The 20,009-nt window shown below is 35.7% G+C and overlaps 1 protein-coding gene across 1 annotated transcript in view; it reads left to right on the forward strand.

Moving 5' to 3' along the window:
• The window catches only part of dnah6 (dynein, axonemal, heavy chain 6), a 115,115-nt gene extending 104,828 nt beyond the window's left edge, over window positions 1-10,287 (forward strand). The window contains exons 70-77 of the mRNA XM_069191580.1: window positions 1,734-1,855; window positions 2,578-2,707; window positions 3,135-3,262; window positions 5,580-5,765; window positions 7,785-7,857; window positions 8,163-8,314; window positions 8,848-9,070; window positions 9,644-10,287. Of these exons, the coding sequence (XP_069047681.1) occupies window positions 1,734-1,855; window positions 2,578-2,707; window positions 3,135-3,262; window positions 5,580-5,765; window positions 7,785-7,857; window positions 8,163-8,314; window positions 8,848-9,070; window positions 9,644-9,747 (1,118 nt within the window). The 3' untranslated portion in view covers window positions 9,748-10,287. The remainder of the gene's footprint in view (window positions 1-1,733; window positions 1,856-2,577; window positions 2,708-3,134; window positions 3,263-5,579; window positions 5,766-7,784; window positions 7,858-8,162; window positions 8,315-8,847; window positions 9,071-9,643) is intronic.
• The last annotated feature ends 9,722 nt before the right edge of the window (window positions 10,288-20,009 follow it).

Consider the following 20,009-nt stretch of genomic DNA (forward strand, 5'->3'; position numbering starts at 1 on the left):
TGTCTTGCTTACAGATGGGCTTGACTCATGGAAAATGAACACAAACGAGCACAACATGGGCAGTTGAGTCAGTGAAGCATTTCACTTCAAAGGCTCTTGAAAATGAATTTATATATGGATCTTTTTGTGATTTGTAACATAATTGTATACAATTATTTTTCAAATTGTATGATCCATACTGAGGCCATACTAAGTCTTTAGCACAGTCTGTCGATATCAGTTGTTCTCTTTTCTACATTTATTTCCACATTTAAATGAAAATGCTATAGTACAGTAAAGGAGCCTATTTCTAGCTCATGTTCTGATTAACCATTGTTTTCATACATAAGGGATCATCTTAGGATTTAATTGTTCTATTACTTCTGAAAAAAGTGCTGGTATTTGTGATATATTATATTAAATTTAAGCAGGTACAGTATGCTCACCAGGCCCAGTTTACTATACAAAATCAGTGCCTATCCATGATGAATCAATTACTCTGAAGTTTGTTTTCTGTCGTTTTAAACCCTCCATTAAAAAGTATAGTTACTTTGGAAGAGACAATATAAGGACGTTCAACACTTCATTTTCTACCCTACTTTTTTATTTTTAATTAAAGGCTACAGCCCCTGCAATCCTGCCATTTATCTTCAGTTACTGCCTCTCTTTTGATGTCAATGTATCCTGTTAGTAACAGAATGTATTCAAAAACCGGTATTGGCACTGAATGAATATGAGTTGTATTTTGGGGCCACCACTCAAAAACTTTATTTAATCATTAAACCTTAAAGTGTTATGATTTACTTTTTATTCACATTTAACAATGAAATTTAAGAACATAAATAAGGACACAAATTACAGGTGGACTAATTGCTCTTCTGTCCCACTGGGTAGTTAGTAACTAATTGATCCAAGTATTCATCTGTTTTTTTTTAAAGAAACCAGGATATCAGCTTGAACAACACTGACACTTGACTGTATAGCTTGTTCAATACTCGCACAGCCCTTTATGTTAAAAATTCCCCCTGCACCAAGTTTTAAATGCAGTTTCATGTAGTTTCCACTTGTTTCACTGCTCTGAGTGAATGAAACACTATCTAGAACATTAACTTTTATTATTTATTACCAATTTTACCCCTATCTACACCTTTGTAGACTTCAGAATTGAAGAAAACATCAGCCATGTACTGTAACATTATAGTAGTTGATTCAGGACAATGCTTAAGTAAATAAGAACTGAACCCATGATTGCTCCTAAACACCTATAGTAGCTAGGCATAGACAATGGCAATAACATGGAGCTCAGGGAAGCTCAATTTCTTGTTGTTTTTTTAAATGTGCAGATAACCTCAAATATGAAAGTGTGGGCTATCTTTCAGAAATCTTTACTCAATGTTTGCTAGTGACGCGTATCCAAAGTTAAACTGAGTCATGTTATTGTTTTAGTTTTCTCAGATTTATTTGTGAATTAAACGCCCTGTACATTTCTATACTAACAATATAAAAAGAAAACACTTTGAGTGGATACATTTAACACATTCTATTTAGAGAGAGAACATTTCATTGAGGATTCCAATGAACACGGTTTCAAAAGGCTGATAGATCTTTTTAATAGTGCTCATCCTGCCTGAGATTACTTACCTATGAAAGAGGTTTCACAATACATTTTACTTTTAATGGATCTGGCTCACATGAACATTTAGCAAGGACCCAAAAATGTGTTAAATTAATGAATGTATTATCCTTAATGGCAGGGATATATTTCGCTCCTGAGGCAGACAGTTTGCAAGATTACAAGGAGTACATTGAAAATCTCCCTTTGATTGATGATCCAGAGATTTTTGGAATGCATGAAAATGCCAACTTGGCTTTTCAGGTTTGTAAGCATTTTAATTAGCCTTTACAGGCCTTTTCTAAAATTGCCATGATTGTGAAAACATCCACACAAGGTTTTGACTATAATTGTATTACTTAATATTCATAATAATGTAATATACAGTATGGCAGGTATTTTGAGTTCAATGTTTCTGTCAACCATATTTAAAGTGACATGTTTGTATTGTATTGACATGTATTGCAAATAGTATCAAAATAGTAACAAAAACAAAAAAAACTTTTCTTTAGATTATGTTTCTCGTCACAGTAAGAATACTTCACAGATTAGACAAAACTCAGTTATTTGTATATTTTATGATGATAGGCTAATAATTATAATACTTGGATGTCTTCAGACTTTCTTTTTTTCTTTTTGTTTTTTAAAGCCCCATAACAATGTCAGACAGAGCTTTCGCACATTATGCACTTTTAGTGCATTTGCTAATTTAATCATACAGCTTAATATTAATAGGAATTATTCACAAATGATCTATTTGTGAGACAATCTTTAACCTAGTTCTCTGCCTTCATGTAATCTTTGTTATCACCCAAAATGTAGAAGTCAAAATGTCTAGAAATGGAGTACTATAATAGTATCACACTCCATCCTCATTATTCTTAAAGGTGACACTTTCAAGATTAGCTGAATTCATAATAGATATGCAAGAAATAGTTACTGTTACTGCTGAAAAATTACCCAGTGTTTTGCTCTCATTCACACAGCGTCAGGAGACTGTGACTCTTATCAACACTATCCTTGAAGTTCAGCCCAGGTCTTCTGCACAGGGGGCTGGAAAAAGCAACGATGAAATAGTCCAGGAGCTAGCAGACTCCATATTATCTAAAATCCCAGGTGAGCATTGATCATAAGCATTGAAGACTTCACTGTTTTAAATTTGTCTCTTAGAAGTGGATCTACTGTACATACAAAAAATCCAGAGACTGCATGACAAGCTGATGGTACCACAGTATATTGGGGAAGTAAAAATACTTAAATTTGCCCTTGCTAGGACAAAGGTCTATAGCAGAAAAGAGCCAGATTAATTCCATGGAGTCCTTCAACAATTTCAGAAGATACCATGTCAAACACATCAAATCTGTGAACATCAAAAAACATATACTGAGATACTTCAGCTGAAGAAAAATTAGTTGACCACTAATTAACTTTTTCCACTAATAAAACCTTTAAATTCCTTATTTGGATTACTCATTAATTCATAGTATTAAGACAAAGCATTTGTTAATGTTTTCAAGTCATCTTCATTCCTTCATTTTCATAGAAAAACTTGAAATGGAAGAAGCTTCAGAGACCTTGTTTAGCAAAGACGCATATGGACGAGTCAATTCATTAACTACAGTACTGGGACAGGAAGTTGATCGTTTTAACAACCTGTTGAAGCTGCTCAGGGTGAGTGTAAATGCGCAGGAACAAACACACAATGGATAATGTGGTCAATGAACACCCCATATTCTCATTCTGTATGTAAGGCATATTTATAATAGTCCAACACAGAATCACATTGCACACTGATTTAATTCTTAAACAGAGATAATCTTTGTTTTCTTTTTGCACGTAAAACCAACTTTTTCATTTACTACTCAGTTATTAAACTCAAAACAACATATGCAGTAAAATAAATATTAAAATCACTTGACATGACATGATTTTAACATGGATTATGCAAAATCTTCAATGTAAAAGTGGAGAATATATACAGTACAGAGGTTGCCATCAGTATGCTAAAACAAAGCAAGACTGTAGTGTAAAACAGAGCCCTCTTTTACATTATGGCATTATGCTTCCTTTGTTTTATTCATCTGCAGAAGGAACTTGCTGCTCTACTTTCAGCAATCTATTTAAACGTTACACATGTAATAGAAATTCTTTTTATTATGGACCCACTAAACCTTTTTTTTACATGAATGTCGAATTTGTGTAAGTTGAGTCTTGCATTACCTGGGGAAAGACAGTATTCAGTGAGTTTAAATTTGTTTCATAAGTTTGACATAGTTTGACATTATAGGGGATGACATTACATTAAAGAGCGTGGGTGGTACTTTAACTGTGGTAAAGCCTGTATTTGCGAAAAACATGTTTTCAAGCATTGAGAAGCAACAAGCCTTCCAAACTAATTAGCTAGTCAGTCATCTAATTAATATTAAATTAGTGATCAAATGCCTATGCATGATGTTTAGTGGTGGTTTAGTAAAGTTTGAAAATGAACAGTGTTTAAACAACCCTAAATCAAAACTACAATGATTTTTTTCTCTTAGTGTTTTCCTATTTCAGGTGAACATTGTTAAAGGCTTTTTCTTCAACTAGTTCTTTTTTTACAGAGAAACTCAAGTGAGACATCTCCATGCACTCTTACAATAAACGTTATCATTGCATCTGTTTTCTGCTTCTTCTCATTTAACCTTATTTGACACAATCTGGAAAACTTGAACATTCTGTGCAATAGCGATGAACAGCCAATCTTTGCCTTCAATAAATGTCAAACTGTGATAACTGGCATTGTTTTTTTTAGTTTCCTTTCAGCTACTTGCAAGAGTGAGATAGTGGAAATGTTGTTTTGAGAGCTGTATTTAACTGTTTCAGCATTATGCAGTGGAGAATTTGCAAGTATTACTCTCAGAGAAATATAATGAAAATTGCTGAAGTTGCCTGTTATTTGTATTTATAATTTACATTCTTTTATTATTTAAGCTGTGGCTGTATAACATATTCTTCCCAAAGCAGTGTATAAAGAAAGCCATTTAATTCAACTACAGAATGGCATCGCCTTTGAAAAATATCCAGAAGTTAAAGAATGACAACATAATGTAGATATGCTGTAGCTGCCTGTATTTGTTATAATGCACCAATGATGTCTCTCCCTTGTACAGTACATATGTCACAGAGGACTATTTTAAGAAGTTGCCCCGTGAGACATATAGGCTTTCACTACAGTATTAAAGGTTAAGAGCAGGAGAACATTTAATTTGGAGCAAAGCTCATAGAAATATAAGATGGAAGAGCAGTGTTCTGGGCTGAGCACTGGAAGGTTTGGTGTGAAGATTTATTTTTGACAGGAACTGCTTTTGTGCTCTTGGATAAGTTACTTCACACAGATTGCTGCTGTGAAATACCAGATTTTATAAATGGTCACATTAGTCACTGTGGATGAAAACATCAGCCATACAGTACTGTATATAGTAAATTAATATTAGAAATCACTGGCATATAGGAAATGTAAGGTACAGTACAGTATGTCACATTTCCTCAAATTGCCCTGCCTCTCTGTCAATCTCTGTGCAGGAACTAATTAATGGTTATTTAATTTAGCACAAAACACACAGGTCCAGGGGTGCACAAATCCTAAAATAATAATCTAAATATAAGTTATATAGCTGCACATCATTAAATACATTAACAAAGGTTATCTTCTTTGTTCTTTACACACATACTGTACACATAACATCTGCTTAAGACATTTTTCTGTTTTTTTCTTTGTCCCTATGAGTTGAAGAAAGCTTGAAAAGACAGTTTGTTCACTGGAATCCTTCAGGAAGAAGTGTGGCTGAATAAGATACCAGTAACAAAACCAGCAAGATGGACAGAATGGCCTGCTCTTTTCTTTAACCTATTATATTCCAGTGATTCGTTTATTGACATTTACTTCTTAAAATATGGAACTCAATGAACCAGCATATATGTTGTCTTTTTAATTGTCTCCCCCCACCAGAACTCTTTAAACACACTAAAGAAAGCTATCGCTGGATTTGTGGTTATGTCAGAGGAGATGGAGAAAATATACAACAGTTTCCTCAACAACCAGGTCCCTGACCATTGGGCCAATGCTGCATATCCCTCTTTAAAGCCTTTAGGAAGCTGGGTGAAAGATTTGGCCCTCCGAACCGCCTTCATTAACGTAAGTGCTTTCCCTGATACACTCTCACTCAGGCAATGAACAGCTGGCTATTTTGACTATACTGCATGTTGTTGCTCAGATAATCTGTTGTTGTCATATCTTTATATGGATATAGGTATATCTATAGTCTAATGTAACACCATTACTTTCTTACTGGCTGTGTGGAAAAGAACAAATTAGTTTTCTGTTTGTAATCTATGCAGATTGTTAGTACTTTAATAACAATATTCCAAATTAACACAGAATTACAATGATAGGGGCAGAGTTCCTGTTCTATCATGTTAATGTAAGTAATTCCTTAATCAAAATGCCTTTACTTAGTCACTTTGTTCTTGATGTGAAAAGAAGAGAACAGTAAAAGAAATAAGCACCGCACAACAACTGCAATAATGCTTGTACACATTTAAAAACAGGAATACATTTATCTGTTGGTTCACTAATTTGGCAGACTTGCTTTCAGCTGAAAAACTAAATTGAAATACAATTAGCATTTCTTTAGTGTTTTGATTTGCATGTCATTTAATTCTTTAGTGTTTTGATTTGCATGTCATTTAATTGCACAGTATGTTAAATAAACATACCTTACGTAATCATAACCATTGTCAACCAATGTGACACTTGAGTAAATTACTGAGACTTGTTTTGTATAATTTTTTAAATAATGTACACGTATGTCTGTACCACTAAATACTTTCAATAACAGCTAAAGCAAGGACAGCCGACTACCTTGGTTTGTTTTGTGGTATAGTTCAATGCCCCTGTCTCTGATATGCATCCCTGACTTTAATCCAGCGATTCAGTCAAAGTGCAAGCTGCACTGAATTATAAATTCTGACAGTCTTACATGCACAAGTGTGGGAGCTACTAGTTTATGAGATTACTTCCAGGAAGACATAAACATTAAACGCATCATAGCTCTTTCCCATTTGGATCAACCCAGGGGGTGAACAAAACAAACCCATCCTTCAGCTATGCCTAGTGCACGATATTTATGGTCTTTTACAAATAACTAGAAACCAGATGGCTTCAGCCTGTTTATTTATTCTTCACTTCAGAGTAAAGGTGTATGGATTTAGTATGTTGCTTTGTTCTTATGATGATTTAAGCTATGTTTTATATGGCTGAGCAACAATCACACAAAGACTTTAGAACTGTAAATGGTTTACATATACATTACAGGACATTATCAAAGGTAGTTCTCTGAAAATTTAAAGTGTAGAATACCCATGTTCCTAGTTATTTTCATCACTCCAAGAGTACTTTGGGTTGTTTATTTTATGACTGATTCTGTTGAAGGAAAGCTAAAGAAAACCTTCACTGCTTCATCCAAATCATGCCATTAAAAAAAGAAATTCATGTCAGATGCAGTATATCACTTTTTATGCATATTATTAATGTAGAGTATTATTAGCCTAAATTACACGGAACCATTCTTCTGTAGAGCTATCCATCATTTATTATGAGTGATAATAACCCTCCTATTGGTCATCTTTAAAACAAAAAATAACCAATAGATTAAAAACACAAACCTTAGGTATTGTTGTGTGCAATATTGGTCACCATATTATGAAAAAAATTTGCTTCTCTGAAATCAATCCAAAGAAGAGCAATCAGATGTATCCCAAGAGAATGTCCTACACTGATAGACTGAAGGAAACGGAATCTTATTAGTCTTGAACAGAGAAGATTGAGTAGACCTGTTACAAGCATTCCAAATCCTCAAAAGCTTGCACCTTTGACCTTGCAATAAACACAAATAAACACAAACCAGAGGACACAAATGAAAACTATGAGGAACTACATTAAAACCAACAGCATGAGAGCACTTCTTACCCAAAGTCTGGTGGGAATGTGGAAGAAGATATCCAACCACGTCGTTGAAGGTGATACCCTGGCTTCCTTGAAGAAATAGCTGCATGAGATCCTTCCATGAGCTGCTAACTACTAAATGGGCCTGATGGTCTCTTCTTAGTGTAGCTATTCTTATGCTCTAAAGCTTGTGTGTTTTTCTTTTGGCAGAGCTGGATTAGAAAGGGTCAGCCTAAGTCTTTTTGGATTTCAGGATTTTTCTTCCCTCAAGGTTTTCTGACAGGTAGTGTATGAATATGAACTGAGTATCATCTAACAATTACTTAAGAAGATTTTCATGTGATCCTCCTGTTTTATAATTATATGACTATATTCTGTGTTTTTTGTAACATATGTAGAGTACAAAGAGCATCACAGCCTAAATAAAAAGCTGTAACTTTAACAGTTAACTGTAACTGTTAACTGTTAAATGTAGCCTAACTAAAAAGTAAACTGTTGATTACTACTTTAGCTTTATTAAATTCTTTAGATGATTCAAATCTAGGTTGTCTGATGTGATGCTACTGTATGATTCTCATATATTTCTAGGTGCTTTGCAAAACCATGCTCGTACCTACAACCTTCCTATTGATGAGCTGAGCTTTCATTATAACATCATCCCTGCATACCGTGATCAAGCAGCTGTGACAGAAGCAATGAAAACACTGCAGTTTGGCAGTGAGCTAGAAATGGACAAAGAGGTGAGTGTCTTTACTTTGAATGTTACCATTACTTGCACAGAGAATCTCCACTTTATTAAGGTGCTACAGTACATAGGACTGTGAATGTTGCAACTGATAAGCATTTTCTCAGCTGGTATGCAGCTCTTTCAGTTTAACTATTTTGACAGTTTATCTTTTAATATAATTCATCATTGTAATCCCAGCATGTAAAAAAGGGAAAAAAATGTTAATGTTTTGTTATTGGAAATATTTTGTATTTGCACTAATTGGAATATCAAGATCCTGCTGTGTGTGTCATAAAGCCATTTAAATACTTTATCAGTTACATTAAAATACATTAAACAGATAAAGACTGATCTTTCCTGTATGTAAGTCATTATGTATTCCAGGTTTTGTGAGTTTTCATGAGAGCACAAATAGTTTCTGTGTGATGTTGAATTAGAGCAGAAAGGCCCATCAAAGGCTGTCCGAGCCCCAGGCCTGAAGTCTTTGGCAATTGTGGGATTTGAACTCCATTGACTCTTGTCTTGTTCTATGCTTTCTTCTTCTAGCTGCCATCCCCAGAGGATGGCGTTTTGGTCCATGGCATGTTCATGGATGCCAGCCGCTGGGACGATGACAAAATGGTCATTGAGGATGCACTGCCACGACAGATGAACCCCATGCTACCCGTGGTTCATTTTGAGCCCCGGCAAAACTATGTGCCAGATCCTTCCCTGTATCAGGCGCCACTCTACAAGACTGCAGCCAGAGCGGGAACGCTTTCAACCACAGGTAAAGTATTAGTAAGAGTCCCAATCCCGGTCAACAGAACTACGTCGTGTCAAAGGTCATGATTGTGCCGCATGCAGCCTGATTCTACCCATTGTCACAGCATCTGTGCTTCAGAGCCTAAATGAACATAAACTCACGACTGGAAAAAAAAACGGTCCCCTGTGGTAAAGGATCAGAACATTTTTGTGAGTCTAGGAGAGTTATGGCATCATGAAAGGTTCATTAAACATTATGAGCCCTCTTACACTTGCAGAAGTGTGCCTTACAGTTACTTCTGTATACAGAAAAAAGTAAAAGGTTTATTCCATGCTGAAAAGAGAAGAAAGGAAACACAATGTTTCAGCAGCCTATGCATGCTGACACAGCTACCTACTTGAACTACTTCTGTGTACAGTATAACAGTGTAAATCATTTGGTCTTCTCTGAGTAGTCACTTACAGGACCTATTGCTCTAGGCAAACACTGTGCCAGGTTCTTAAACCATTACTTGTTATTTTGATGCTGATTGTAATTTTGAGGGCTAATATTGATGGAAATGGTAATAAAAACTGGTTTAAATATCCTTTGTTTTAGGTCACTCTACAAACTTTGTTGTGACAGTGCTGTTGCCATCAATGCGGGAAAGCGATTACTGGATATCCAAAGCATCTGCTTTACTGTGCCAGTTAAATGAATGAAACTGAACAGAAAAAAGAACATCTATTAAAACACAGATTGTAAGAAACATGTTTTTTCCACTATAATCTCTGGAATTGTAAGGAGGCATGAAGGATGTGCTCTGTGTTAAATGTAAAGTATGGGAATTTTTTCTTCTATTTCATTCAAGATCCACTGTGTCATCGAGTGTACTGTAGGTTTATTACATATGGCTGCTTTGTGTTCCCATGCTGTGCAGAAACAGATGCTCTTGGCCGAGAGGAAAAAAATAACCTTTAAAGAGCTCAGGCTCGTTGTTTTGTGCAACTTTTTTTTTCAAATTCTTTTTAAACAGTGCCCGTGAGAGAAAAACCTGTACCCATAAAGTGTATTAATCTGGGAGAAAATTACATGACATGAGAAATAAAAATGTATAGATTTTAAGCAATCTATGACTTCATTAGGTTTAATACTTATTGATTGATACTAGCATTTTGCTGGTGGAAGACCTTGGTAATTATTTATTTTTTGCTCTGATTTCATTTTTTTTATAATGCACCAATAAAACTCAGTATAGTTAATTGACCATTTGTCTTGGAATTTTATTCACATACAGTAATTCATGTGCTAAGTGCAAGTGCTAAAACCCAGCACAATTAGGTAATATTGTCTTATTGATTTTCTACATAAATGTTTCTCCTAACATGAATTTTATTTGTCTTTTATATTTTTATTTTAAGATGTTTACATTCTAAATTCTAAAGGTTTCATTTCACTTGAACACTCTGAAACAAGAACCAAAATATGTTACCTTTTTTCCAAAAGCTACATTGTTTTTTGGGGTTTTTGGTTTGTGCGCCAAAAACGTGTACAAACTTTTAGCATGGTGGATGCCTACTACATTTACAAGTGGTCTCAGTTCATACAAAATTGCTTAAGTCTTTATTTTATAACATTTATTTTCATGCACCTTGCTTATTCATTTCAATTTTTCTAAATGCTGTGAACAGTAAAGCCTTAGTAAAGAGGATTTGTAAATTAATACAATGCTCTCACTTAGGGGGATGCAGTTGCTATATGTTGAGCCGCTGTTTAAAGGACTGTGATAGTAATGCAATGGGCCATCATCATTCTTATCAAGATGGACAGGAGGATGCTAAGGCAGTGTTTATTTGTTTGCCCTCCATCAGTCAGACCTCTGAAGGCTGCTGCTTCACAGGTCATTTGCTTTTCCCTCTTCTGTCATTTTTCATGTCAAGCAATCCTTCAATGCTGTGACTTGTACAAAAAAAACCCCGTATTTGATAACACCTGATCTGATAATGTTGTGTGTTGAACAAGACTTATCCTCCATATTGCCTTACTAAAATGTTTCCTGGTTTAATAATTGCTTACACTTATATAGCACTTTTCTAAACACCACTCAAAGCGCTTTACAGGTAATGGGGACTCCCCTCCACCACCACCAATGTGCAGCATCCACCTGGATGATGTGACAGCAGCCATAGTGCACCAGAATGCTCACTACACATCAGATATCAGTGGGAAGGAGAGCAGAGTAATGGGGATTATTAGGAGGCCATGATTGGTAAGGGCCAATGGGAAATTTGGCCAGGATACCGGGGTTACACCCATACTCTTTTCGAGATGCACCCTGGGGAGAGAAATGACCACGGAGAGTCAGGACCTTGGTTTTACATCTCATCTGGAGGATGGCACCTGTTTACAGTATAGTGTCCCTGTCACTATACTGGGGCATTAGGACCCACATGGACCGCAGGGTGAGCGCCCCCTGCTGGCCCCAATAACACCTCTTCCAGCAGCAACCTTAGTTTTTCCCAGGAGGTCTCCCATCCAGGTACTGACCAGGCTCACACCTGCTTAGCTTCAGTGGGTTGCCAGTTGTGAGTTGCAGGGTGATATGGCTCCTGGCTGCTGGTTTAAATTATTTAAGACAATCTCTCCCTTTGCCTCAGTCATAATCACAGCTAAAGGGCCATAAGTTGTTTTAGGCTCAGAACACAATAGGATAAAAATATACATTATACAGTATATATACAGTATATTGCCCTTGATTAAAAACAATCTTTTACATCATTTACACCCTTTTGGGAGTTCTGTGGGTGATTCTATTTTCATGCTAAAATCCTTTTTTGATTTGAGTAGTGTTTTATGAAATAATATGAAAACACCCTATTGAGCCCAGTGAGATGACATGGTTGGAGTAATGTATCAAAAAGGGCAGAGACTTGTCTTCACAATCCAGCTTTTTATTCAGTTATACTAGGAGCTTTCTTGGATATTTTATTCAATGTACAGATAAGTAACTTTACTTTCACTACATCACTCTCTTGCTGTAGTTTTACTGTCAGTGTTGGTACTGTATACTTTAAAAAGAGACAGATTAGGTAAGTGTGAGTCTGTTTATGAAGGTGATTTATTGACCGAGGATCAACTGTGTTAAAACATCAGGCTGACCCAACATCACTCCAACACCGAAGCAAAATGCTGGTTTCTCCTTTGCACAGAATTGAGAATAATCATATGCTGATTGGAAACACTTTCAGTAGGCTAGATCCTTGGTGTACCACTGACAAGATCATTTAGCTGATGATCAATTTCATTTTGGATGCTGAGCCTTCCCTGCTGTTGATCAAGTGTGTGAAACAAAAATCTGATGCTACTTTGTGAATCTTGGCTGGTAATCTAAGTTGTTTTTTTTCACCAGTAGTTTTGGAGTTTTTTCCAGTAATGATATCTGTGCCATCTGTACAGGTATTCCCACAGCACAATAACAGCAGGAGTGTTCTTTTGACACAACAGAATGTGTCTTGCACAATTACCTGTCCCTTACCCTCTCATGTGCTTTCAGCGATTTCAGGTCTTTGTCAGTATTCTGCTTATCCACGGCGAAGGGCTCACATTCTCAGCTCCTACATTAAGCGCCATTTGTTTCCAACTTTTTCCAACTCATGAAATATAACGTTCCAATTCAGGAGACAAGGTTACCTTCACTGTGGCCTTTCCTTTTCAAGCGTGGAGTGTTTCCTCCTTTAAATCAAGGAGAGGCGTTGTTAGAGACAACACAGGCCCAGAGTGTCACAGCTCCTCAAACAGGAATGACATTTTGACTGTGAGTCTGGAAGAGAGCGAGTCATGCACCGTAGAGAAGGGATTACAAGGAAAAAATGCTCCTGATTGCAGATTTTGATTATATGAATATATAAGCTTTTGATTTTGAATATATGAACACCAGAAATCAGGAGAAAGACGTTTGCCAAAAAAGTTATTAATTTCTCAAATAATTACATATCAATGTTTTTAATCACTCAAAAAGTTTGAAAACCACTCCTCTTACCCTCATTGAAGCTCAGTTGTTGATTAATATATGTAGAATCCAAACTACTTGCACCCTCTTGCTTCAGTTCTCTGGCTTTCAGGTTAGCATTGATACACTGTATCAATGTACTGTATATTGTACTGTATATACTGTACATTGATATACTGTAACACTGTACTGTATATTCATTCAATCCTGACAGTTGTGTTGAAAAAAATGACTACCATTGATTTTATGTTCCCCCTGTATTACTTCTGTAGGTGTGCTTACCTATTCCTACAAAAGAACTGCAAACTAGAGAAGGCCATTTAGCTCATATACTGTGCAGTAGCCTGTTTGATAGTAGCTACAGTAATTGATCCAAAGATCTTATCCACTTGTTTTTTGAAAAGTCAGGGCATTGGCTTCAACCACAGGGCTTTGCAACTTGTTGCACATTCCACGTGCACTTCCATGTGATTTTCACTTGAGTCCTCTGGTTAGTGTTTCAGCCTGTTTTGGCATTGTCAAATGCCTTCGGGGATTTTGAATACTTGTGCAAGTCCCTTTGTAGTCTTCACATTATTAATACTAACACAAAGGTGTGGATCCTTCAAATATATCCGGCTGCTCTTCTTTGCACTGATTACAGAACAGAAATACAATATCTTTTCCATAACATGATCACCACAATTGCACACAATATCCTAAATGAAGCCTTACTAGGGCATTACACAATTTTAACTTGGCGTACTATATCTTGATTGACTATATCCTAACACATCGTTTGCCTTTTTTAAAGCTTCCCCGCATTGTCTAGAAAATGGAAATGTGTTAAACAACTCAGTGTTTTTCATAAGTATATTTTATTCTAACTGAATACAAAACCCTGTAGCTGCATATATTACCCATCATCTGCCAGGTGTTTCAGTCTTGATTTTCATCTATTTTTTAAATCTAATTTGCCAGTTCTGCCGTTTTTGCACAGCCTCCTAATTTGGTATCATGCGCAAAATTAACTAGTTTACTAACTTTACAACAACGTAGTGCTGAGAACAAAAGTTATTTCCTAGTCTAACCATGATAACCTCCTTGAATCAAAACCAGTCTTTATGTAAATATCCAAACGGGTTTATTGCACCTAATTCTGTGTCTCTTGAAACAAAAGGATGTTTGAATTAAACAAACAATGTGTAAGGAACAGGGAATGTGAAAAAGTAAATTCAGCTATATTTCCATTAACTCAGTTAAAGGAATAATTAGACTCAGTGTTGAAATAATTATGTAAATTTTGGGGACTTTGGAAGGCCCCATCCTAGATAAAGATAAATATTGTGAGTTTGGTCTTCACTATACAGGTAGTACAGTATGAATGGAAAAACATCATGTCATGATCTAAGAAAATCTCAGAGTACTGTAATGCGGAAAAGGAATTATTGATGCTCTAGTAATTGTCTTCATAACTTCACTTTAAATAGAAGTCAGACTTATTGATCTGTAATTACTGTTTGTAGGTCAGTTTTGTCCTTTTTCCATTTGATGGGACTAAAATTGGCAATTTTCCAAATCCAGGGATACTTCATGGATCTTACACACCAGGGTCAGACCTATTTAACATGAGAAAGAAATGCAGTCACTTTTTGAAAGTGCTCAACCTACATGTATATTCCATCACATTTTCCAGATTATGGACGAGCACTTAAGAATGCAGTTATACTGTACATGGAGGATGTCTCTTTATTTAAGTGTTATTTCAAGAATTAATCAAAGGCAATTTAATTGAGAAAATCAATGATTTTCTAGCCAGTCTTGGGATTAAATCTTCTAATACAGTAATTGTATTATGGCTACCATTTGTACTCATAGAACCCATTTTAATCCCTATTTAACAGAATAAAGTGGATTCGATTTTTTAGTATGACGGTTAGCTCTCAGGTGGTGTTTATTTTTAACTGGATTTTAATCGTAATAAAATATTGAAAAGAAATAAGCTCAACAAATTTGAGGTAAATAGGTCAAAGCAAATGAGATTTCACAAACAGTAACATGATCTTAATCCACCCATCCATCCATTTTCCAATCTCTTTATCCAATACAGGGTCGCGGGGGAGCCAGTGTCTACTGAAGAAGATTTTAATCTGTACCCTCAAATAAAATGGCTTCTGGATCACAGCCACATGCTGTTAGCACAGTGATCACATTTTATCATTTATTTTTAAATAATAGTGATGTCTAATAATTCCAAACAGCACATTTGTATACAAGGTATTTGACTCATCCCAAGCCATTTCTTAACAGAACCCTAGGTATTAGATAACTTCTTTCAAGCTCTTACAACCCCCCAAAAAGTGCACAGAATTATACCTTGTTTTCTGTTTTAAATGTATATTCCTGTAGGTTCCATATGTGTCACCTTGGTTTTCACTGTAGATTCTGAAGATGTCTCATGGGTTGACCTAGTCAATGCCTTTCAGACACGTAAATTCTTAAATCGGGTCCCCTCATACTGTTCTCTCTGAGAGTCTAAACAAGATGCAGTTGTTTTAGCCAGTCAGTGTACTGTAGGATGTTTCTTTCAGCCCAGGACTGTACCTGGTTCTTCATCTCTGGTCTGATTCCAGATAAGCAATATTTTTTTTGTTGATCAGACAATTTCAACATAATATAGTTTGAATTTATATTAAACTTTTCACTATACTGTACTATATATTGTCACATTTTCCTTTTCTTTGCTTACCCATATTATATAGAAGATGTAAAGACCCCTTATTCACCTTAGAAGCATTGCCCTTATTAGACAATTTCTCTCGATGTCAATGCTGACTGCTTGATTCATGCATTTATAACACAAATGCCTGATTATGGTAGCTCTTTGCTCCCTAACAATCCTCTCAGTATGTTGCAATATGTCCAAAACACTTAAATGTTTATATTTGTTGCTTATAAAGTCACAAATTCAATAAAATATCTTGTAATGATAAAAGGCTCTAAATAATCTGGCTCCACCATACTGTACATCTCTGAACTCCTGCATGTTTACACTCCTTTCCCTGAAACCATTAAGTTGAAGTTGTCCTTTGTTCACTGTACAGTACATTCAAGTTATTTATTGTTACAATATAATAATGTTACTGATATTATTTAACATAAACCCCGGTATATTTTGTATAGCACTGTTTATAATTTTAGCCTTTGCTAAACAGTACAGTAACACACTGCCCTTCATGAAATACTACCTGCCAGTTACACACCCAGTCTTTTTATGATATTATTCATAGAAGACAGTTACAGGTAAGCCAATATTAGTAATAACATAATAGTCACAAATAACATAATAGATTATTGCAAATATTGCTCTCATTCACAAAATGAAAGGCAAAATTGAATACATTACTAAAGTCTAATCAGTCTTATTTCATGTATGTCATTCTTATTTCATTAAAAATTATAGAAGCAATCAAAAAAGTGAATTATCTTTGTTTTACTGGAATTTACTGGAAGATCGGACATTTCGGTAGGGTGTATAATGTGCTATTTTTAGAGTTTTAAGATTAAATTTCACATCGAAATTTAATTATTAGAGTGAAGGTTATAAGAGTCATAGGAAGTTGAAAATGTGTATCTTAAAACGGTTAATGTTTAATGAAAAAAAACACAAACCTTTTAATCACACTGAGAGGAGTACCTCATGGATTTGTGTGAGGTCCAGTTGTCTTTGAAATTAATGACAATGCACCTCATTCTGCTTTACTTGGTATACCTGTTGAATTTACAAAAGGCAATAAAACAGTATGAAAAGCAGTAAAGGGAACTACATTATATGAAACCTTTCTTCCAAAAAGGTTTACAGGAAGCTATTTTACATTTTAAAGATACACTGTACATACTTCATGTTGCTAAAGGGGAACTGAAATACTATTTTTATTTTAGATCAATGCATTTCAAACCACAATGAAAGTAAAATGTACACAGTAACATGTACTGTAAAACCTCCTATTTACATCACAAAATGACAAAATTTGTAGGTAGGTGCATATTCTGTGATTCAGAATGAAGCAATCACTTCCAGTGAGGTGAAGTGGCCCTATTACTATACAGTACATTGCAAACAAGCTAACAGTTGCTTAAAGTTCCAAATAATTGAATTTAGAAGAAAGATGTTAAGTAACTTTTATATTATTAATCAATTTTCCTCATATGGTTTTTGTATTTTATAAAAACGTAAGCCGTTGGTATGAAAAGGTGTTAATGGACAAATGATTTTGTGGCGGCTGTTTTTGACCTTGAGAGGTAGAGGAAAATAGAAAAATGATTTATAGAGTAAACCTAAATTGGTATTCAGGTGTTCCTTAGTATTGATTTCTGTAAAAAAATATCCTTTTTCTTTATATGTATTTGTCTGGGCTGGTGTTCCTAGAGTTATTACAGTAGTATAAGTTTTTCATTAATTTCATGTTCTTTTTCATTAAGTTCATCCTGAATTTCACCATCTCATTCCTGTGGGGTAACTATTAGTATGTTATTGATGGTTTTGTTTTTTCCTTCTTCAGATGAATTTATGTACCACAACTATGTTGTTATACTGTAGCAAGGTCCCAACAGAAAGAACACAGATCATACATTTTCTGCCTTCCAGATGTTGTGCCAGAATTTTATCACCCTTTCTACCCTCCAGAGTTAATTGTGAGCTCCAAAAAAAACTTCATACATTTGCGCTCTGGTTGTGCTATGCTGGTTACAATAAACTCCCATGACAATGCAGTCAATCATAAAAGTGAACATTTTACTCATTAACACACTGAGCATGGCTGTCTTTAGTTTAGTTCCAGTGCAAAGAGAGAAGTAATATACAACTGTGTTGGGACAAGAAATTCCAGCCTGAACAATAAAGGTTTCCCCACTTCCCAATTTTCCTGGCAAGCTCTGAATCTTCCCTACCTGGTCTTACAAGATTCAGTAAAGACTACCTGTATGTTTCTTGTGGCTGGAGCAAACAGCTTTGAACCTGCTTGTCATCATCCATTTGAAATGTCTGAGAAACTAGTGTTCACAGCTCTACGCAGAGGAAAGTGTCCATCTTATCAGTACTAAAAAAAACATTCAGTAACTTGGTCAGATCATAATGATTGCATGAGAAGTTGCATACAGTATGTACAGTATATAGCATTTAGTGAGGCAAGGGAATAGTAGCCTATCTAAAGCTGGACAAGTTGAATAAATCCCCTCACTATTCCCAGGAGTGGGCAAGGGAGTTTGCTGCAGGGTTGTAGACAGGGAGGTGTGGGGGAAGACAGCTAAGTCCCAGATGTGAGATATATGCACAGGTGAGTGGGAGTGTGAGAGATGAGGATCTAACCTTTCTCCTGAATTCTATTAAGCTTTTCTAACTGGGCTCTTGATTTACTGATGTCTTGCCTTTCCTTTACAGTAGCATGATATGGTATATACCACAGTAAGCAATGCTAACGATAATGACAATGCTTGTTTAACAATAAACTGTAATTGACTGGGAATGACCATACCCAAGATTAAAGCATCATGAAAAGGATTATGAAGTGAAAATCTGGTTTAACCCACCCGGCTGAGGGATGACCTCCTGGCCATAGGTCAAGGAGACCAGGACCCCCATGCAGGGGAGTTGGAGCGAAGGTGGGATGCAAAAGAAGTATGCGAGGGAGAGATGGGGATCGCGTAGGTATATATAGTGTTTGGGAGAGGAATGGATTGTCAGGAGCGATTTCTAATTACTGACAGCTGAGTCTGATTGAACTTGGTTGTTGTCGTCCCTCCCGAACTTTTGTTATAAACTCCATTTTGGAAAAGTACATGGTTTCTACAGCTGTTTGAGCATCTTCTGTTTATATTACTGTACCACTACTGCAGTATTTCTTAAAATTGTAGTTTACATCCTTGTAAACTAAAAACGTGTTTCATTGTTATTTAAGGGCGTTAAGACCCCAGGGGTAGAGCTTGCCCATAACCAAATTTATTTTTGGAACACTTTTTTTGGCTAATCTTTTGTCTTAAGAGATTGCTCGAATAACAGGTTAGACACATTTCATGCTTCTTTAGGCAGGTTTAGTAAATAACGGGGACATTTATTATGACAATATGGCACAAGGAGCAAATAGGGGTTTGTGTATATGTGTGTGATGATGCTAAATACGTTATGTTAAATGCACACTTTTCTTTTCAGCTTGCTGTGAGTCCTGAGGGAAAGGTTCTGACTGGACATAGAGTTTTTTGAATATCCTAAAGTCTCTCTAGCATTCATTCCTATAATTCATAATGGTTTCATGCCCTTAAAAAGCTGCCATAAACCTGCAGGGTGCTCCTTGTAGTATACAGTACAGTTGATACAGTATATATTGAACATACTGTTTAAACTTTATAAACATATACTTTATATACATTATACTTTTCATGGGTCATTATACTTTTCATGGGTCAAAGGGGAAAACTGACTCCCGGCAGTTGGCTGCAAGTCGGACAGAAGGCAGAATTAGTTCAGAAAGGGGAAATTAGATAATAGATCCATAATTCATAGTGTGTGTATGCTCGTAAAAAAACTCCATAACACCAGGGGATATTTCATGTAAAATCGTCTAATTATACATTTATCAGTGTTATCATTGACAATCTGCCATGAAGGTGAAGACTGGAGCTTTGATTTTTCAGCAAATCAAACATAATGATTTTTTGCTTCAGAATGCCTGGGGCAGCCTCTCTCACAAGACCCATTTCTTCTAACTATCCACAGTTAACCAGACTCTTGGGCTGGTGTATATGGCCCCTTTGTTTTTCTACACTAGTTGTAATGCATACTTATTAATATTATTATAGTATTGTTATTGTTAAAACTTAACAGTATAGTGGATAGAGCAGTGGTACAACCTTATAGCCTGATCGCAGCAGATCTCACAAACTAAACAAGGTTTGGCCCTGGTTAATCCAGGGATGGGAGACCTGTGAAGAAAACCTGGT

Source organism: Lepisosteus oculatus, chromosome 1 (genome assembly GCF_040954835.1).
Source record: "Lepisosteus oculatus isolate fLepOcu1 chromosome 1, fLepOcu1.hap2, whole genome shotgun sequence".
Classification (NCBI taxonomy): domain Eukaryota; kingdom Metazoa; phylum Chordata; class Actinopteri; order Semionotiformes; family Lepisosteidae; genus Lepisosteus; species Lepisosteus oculatus.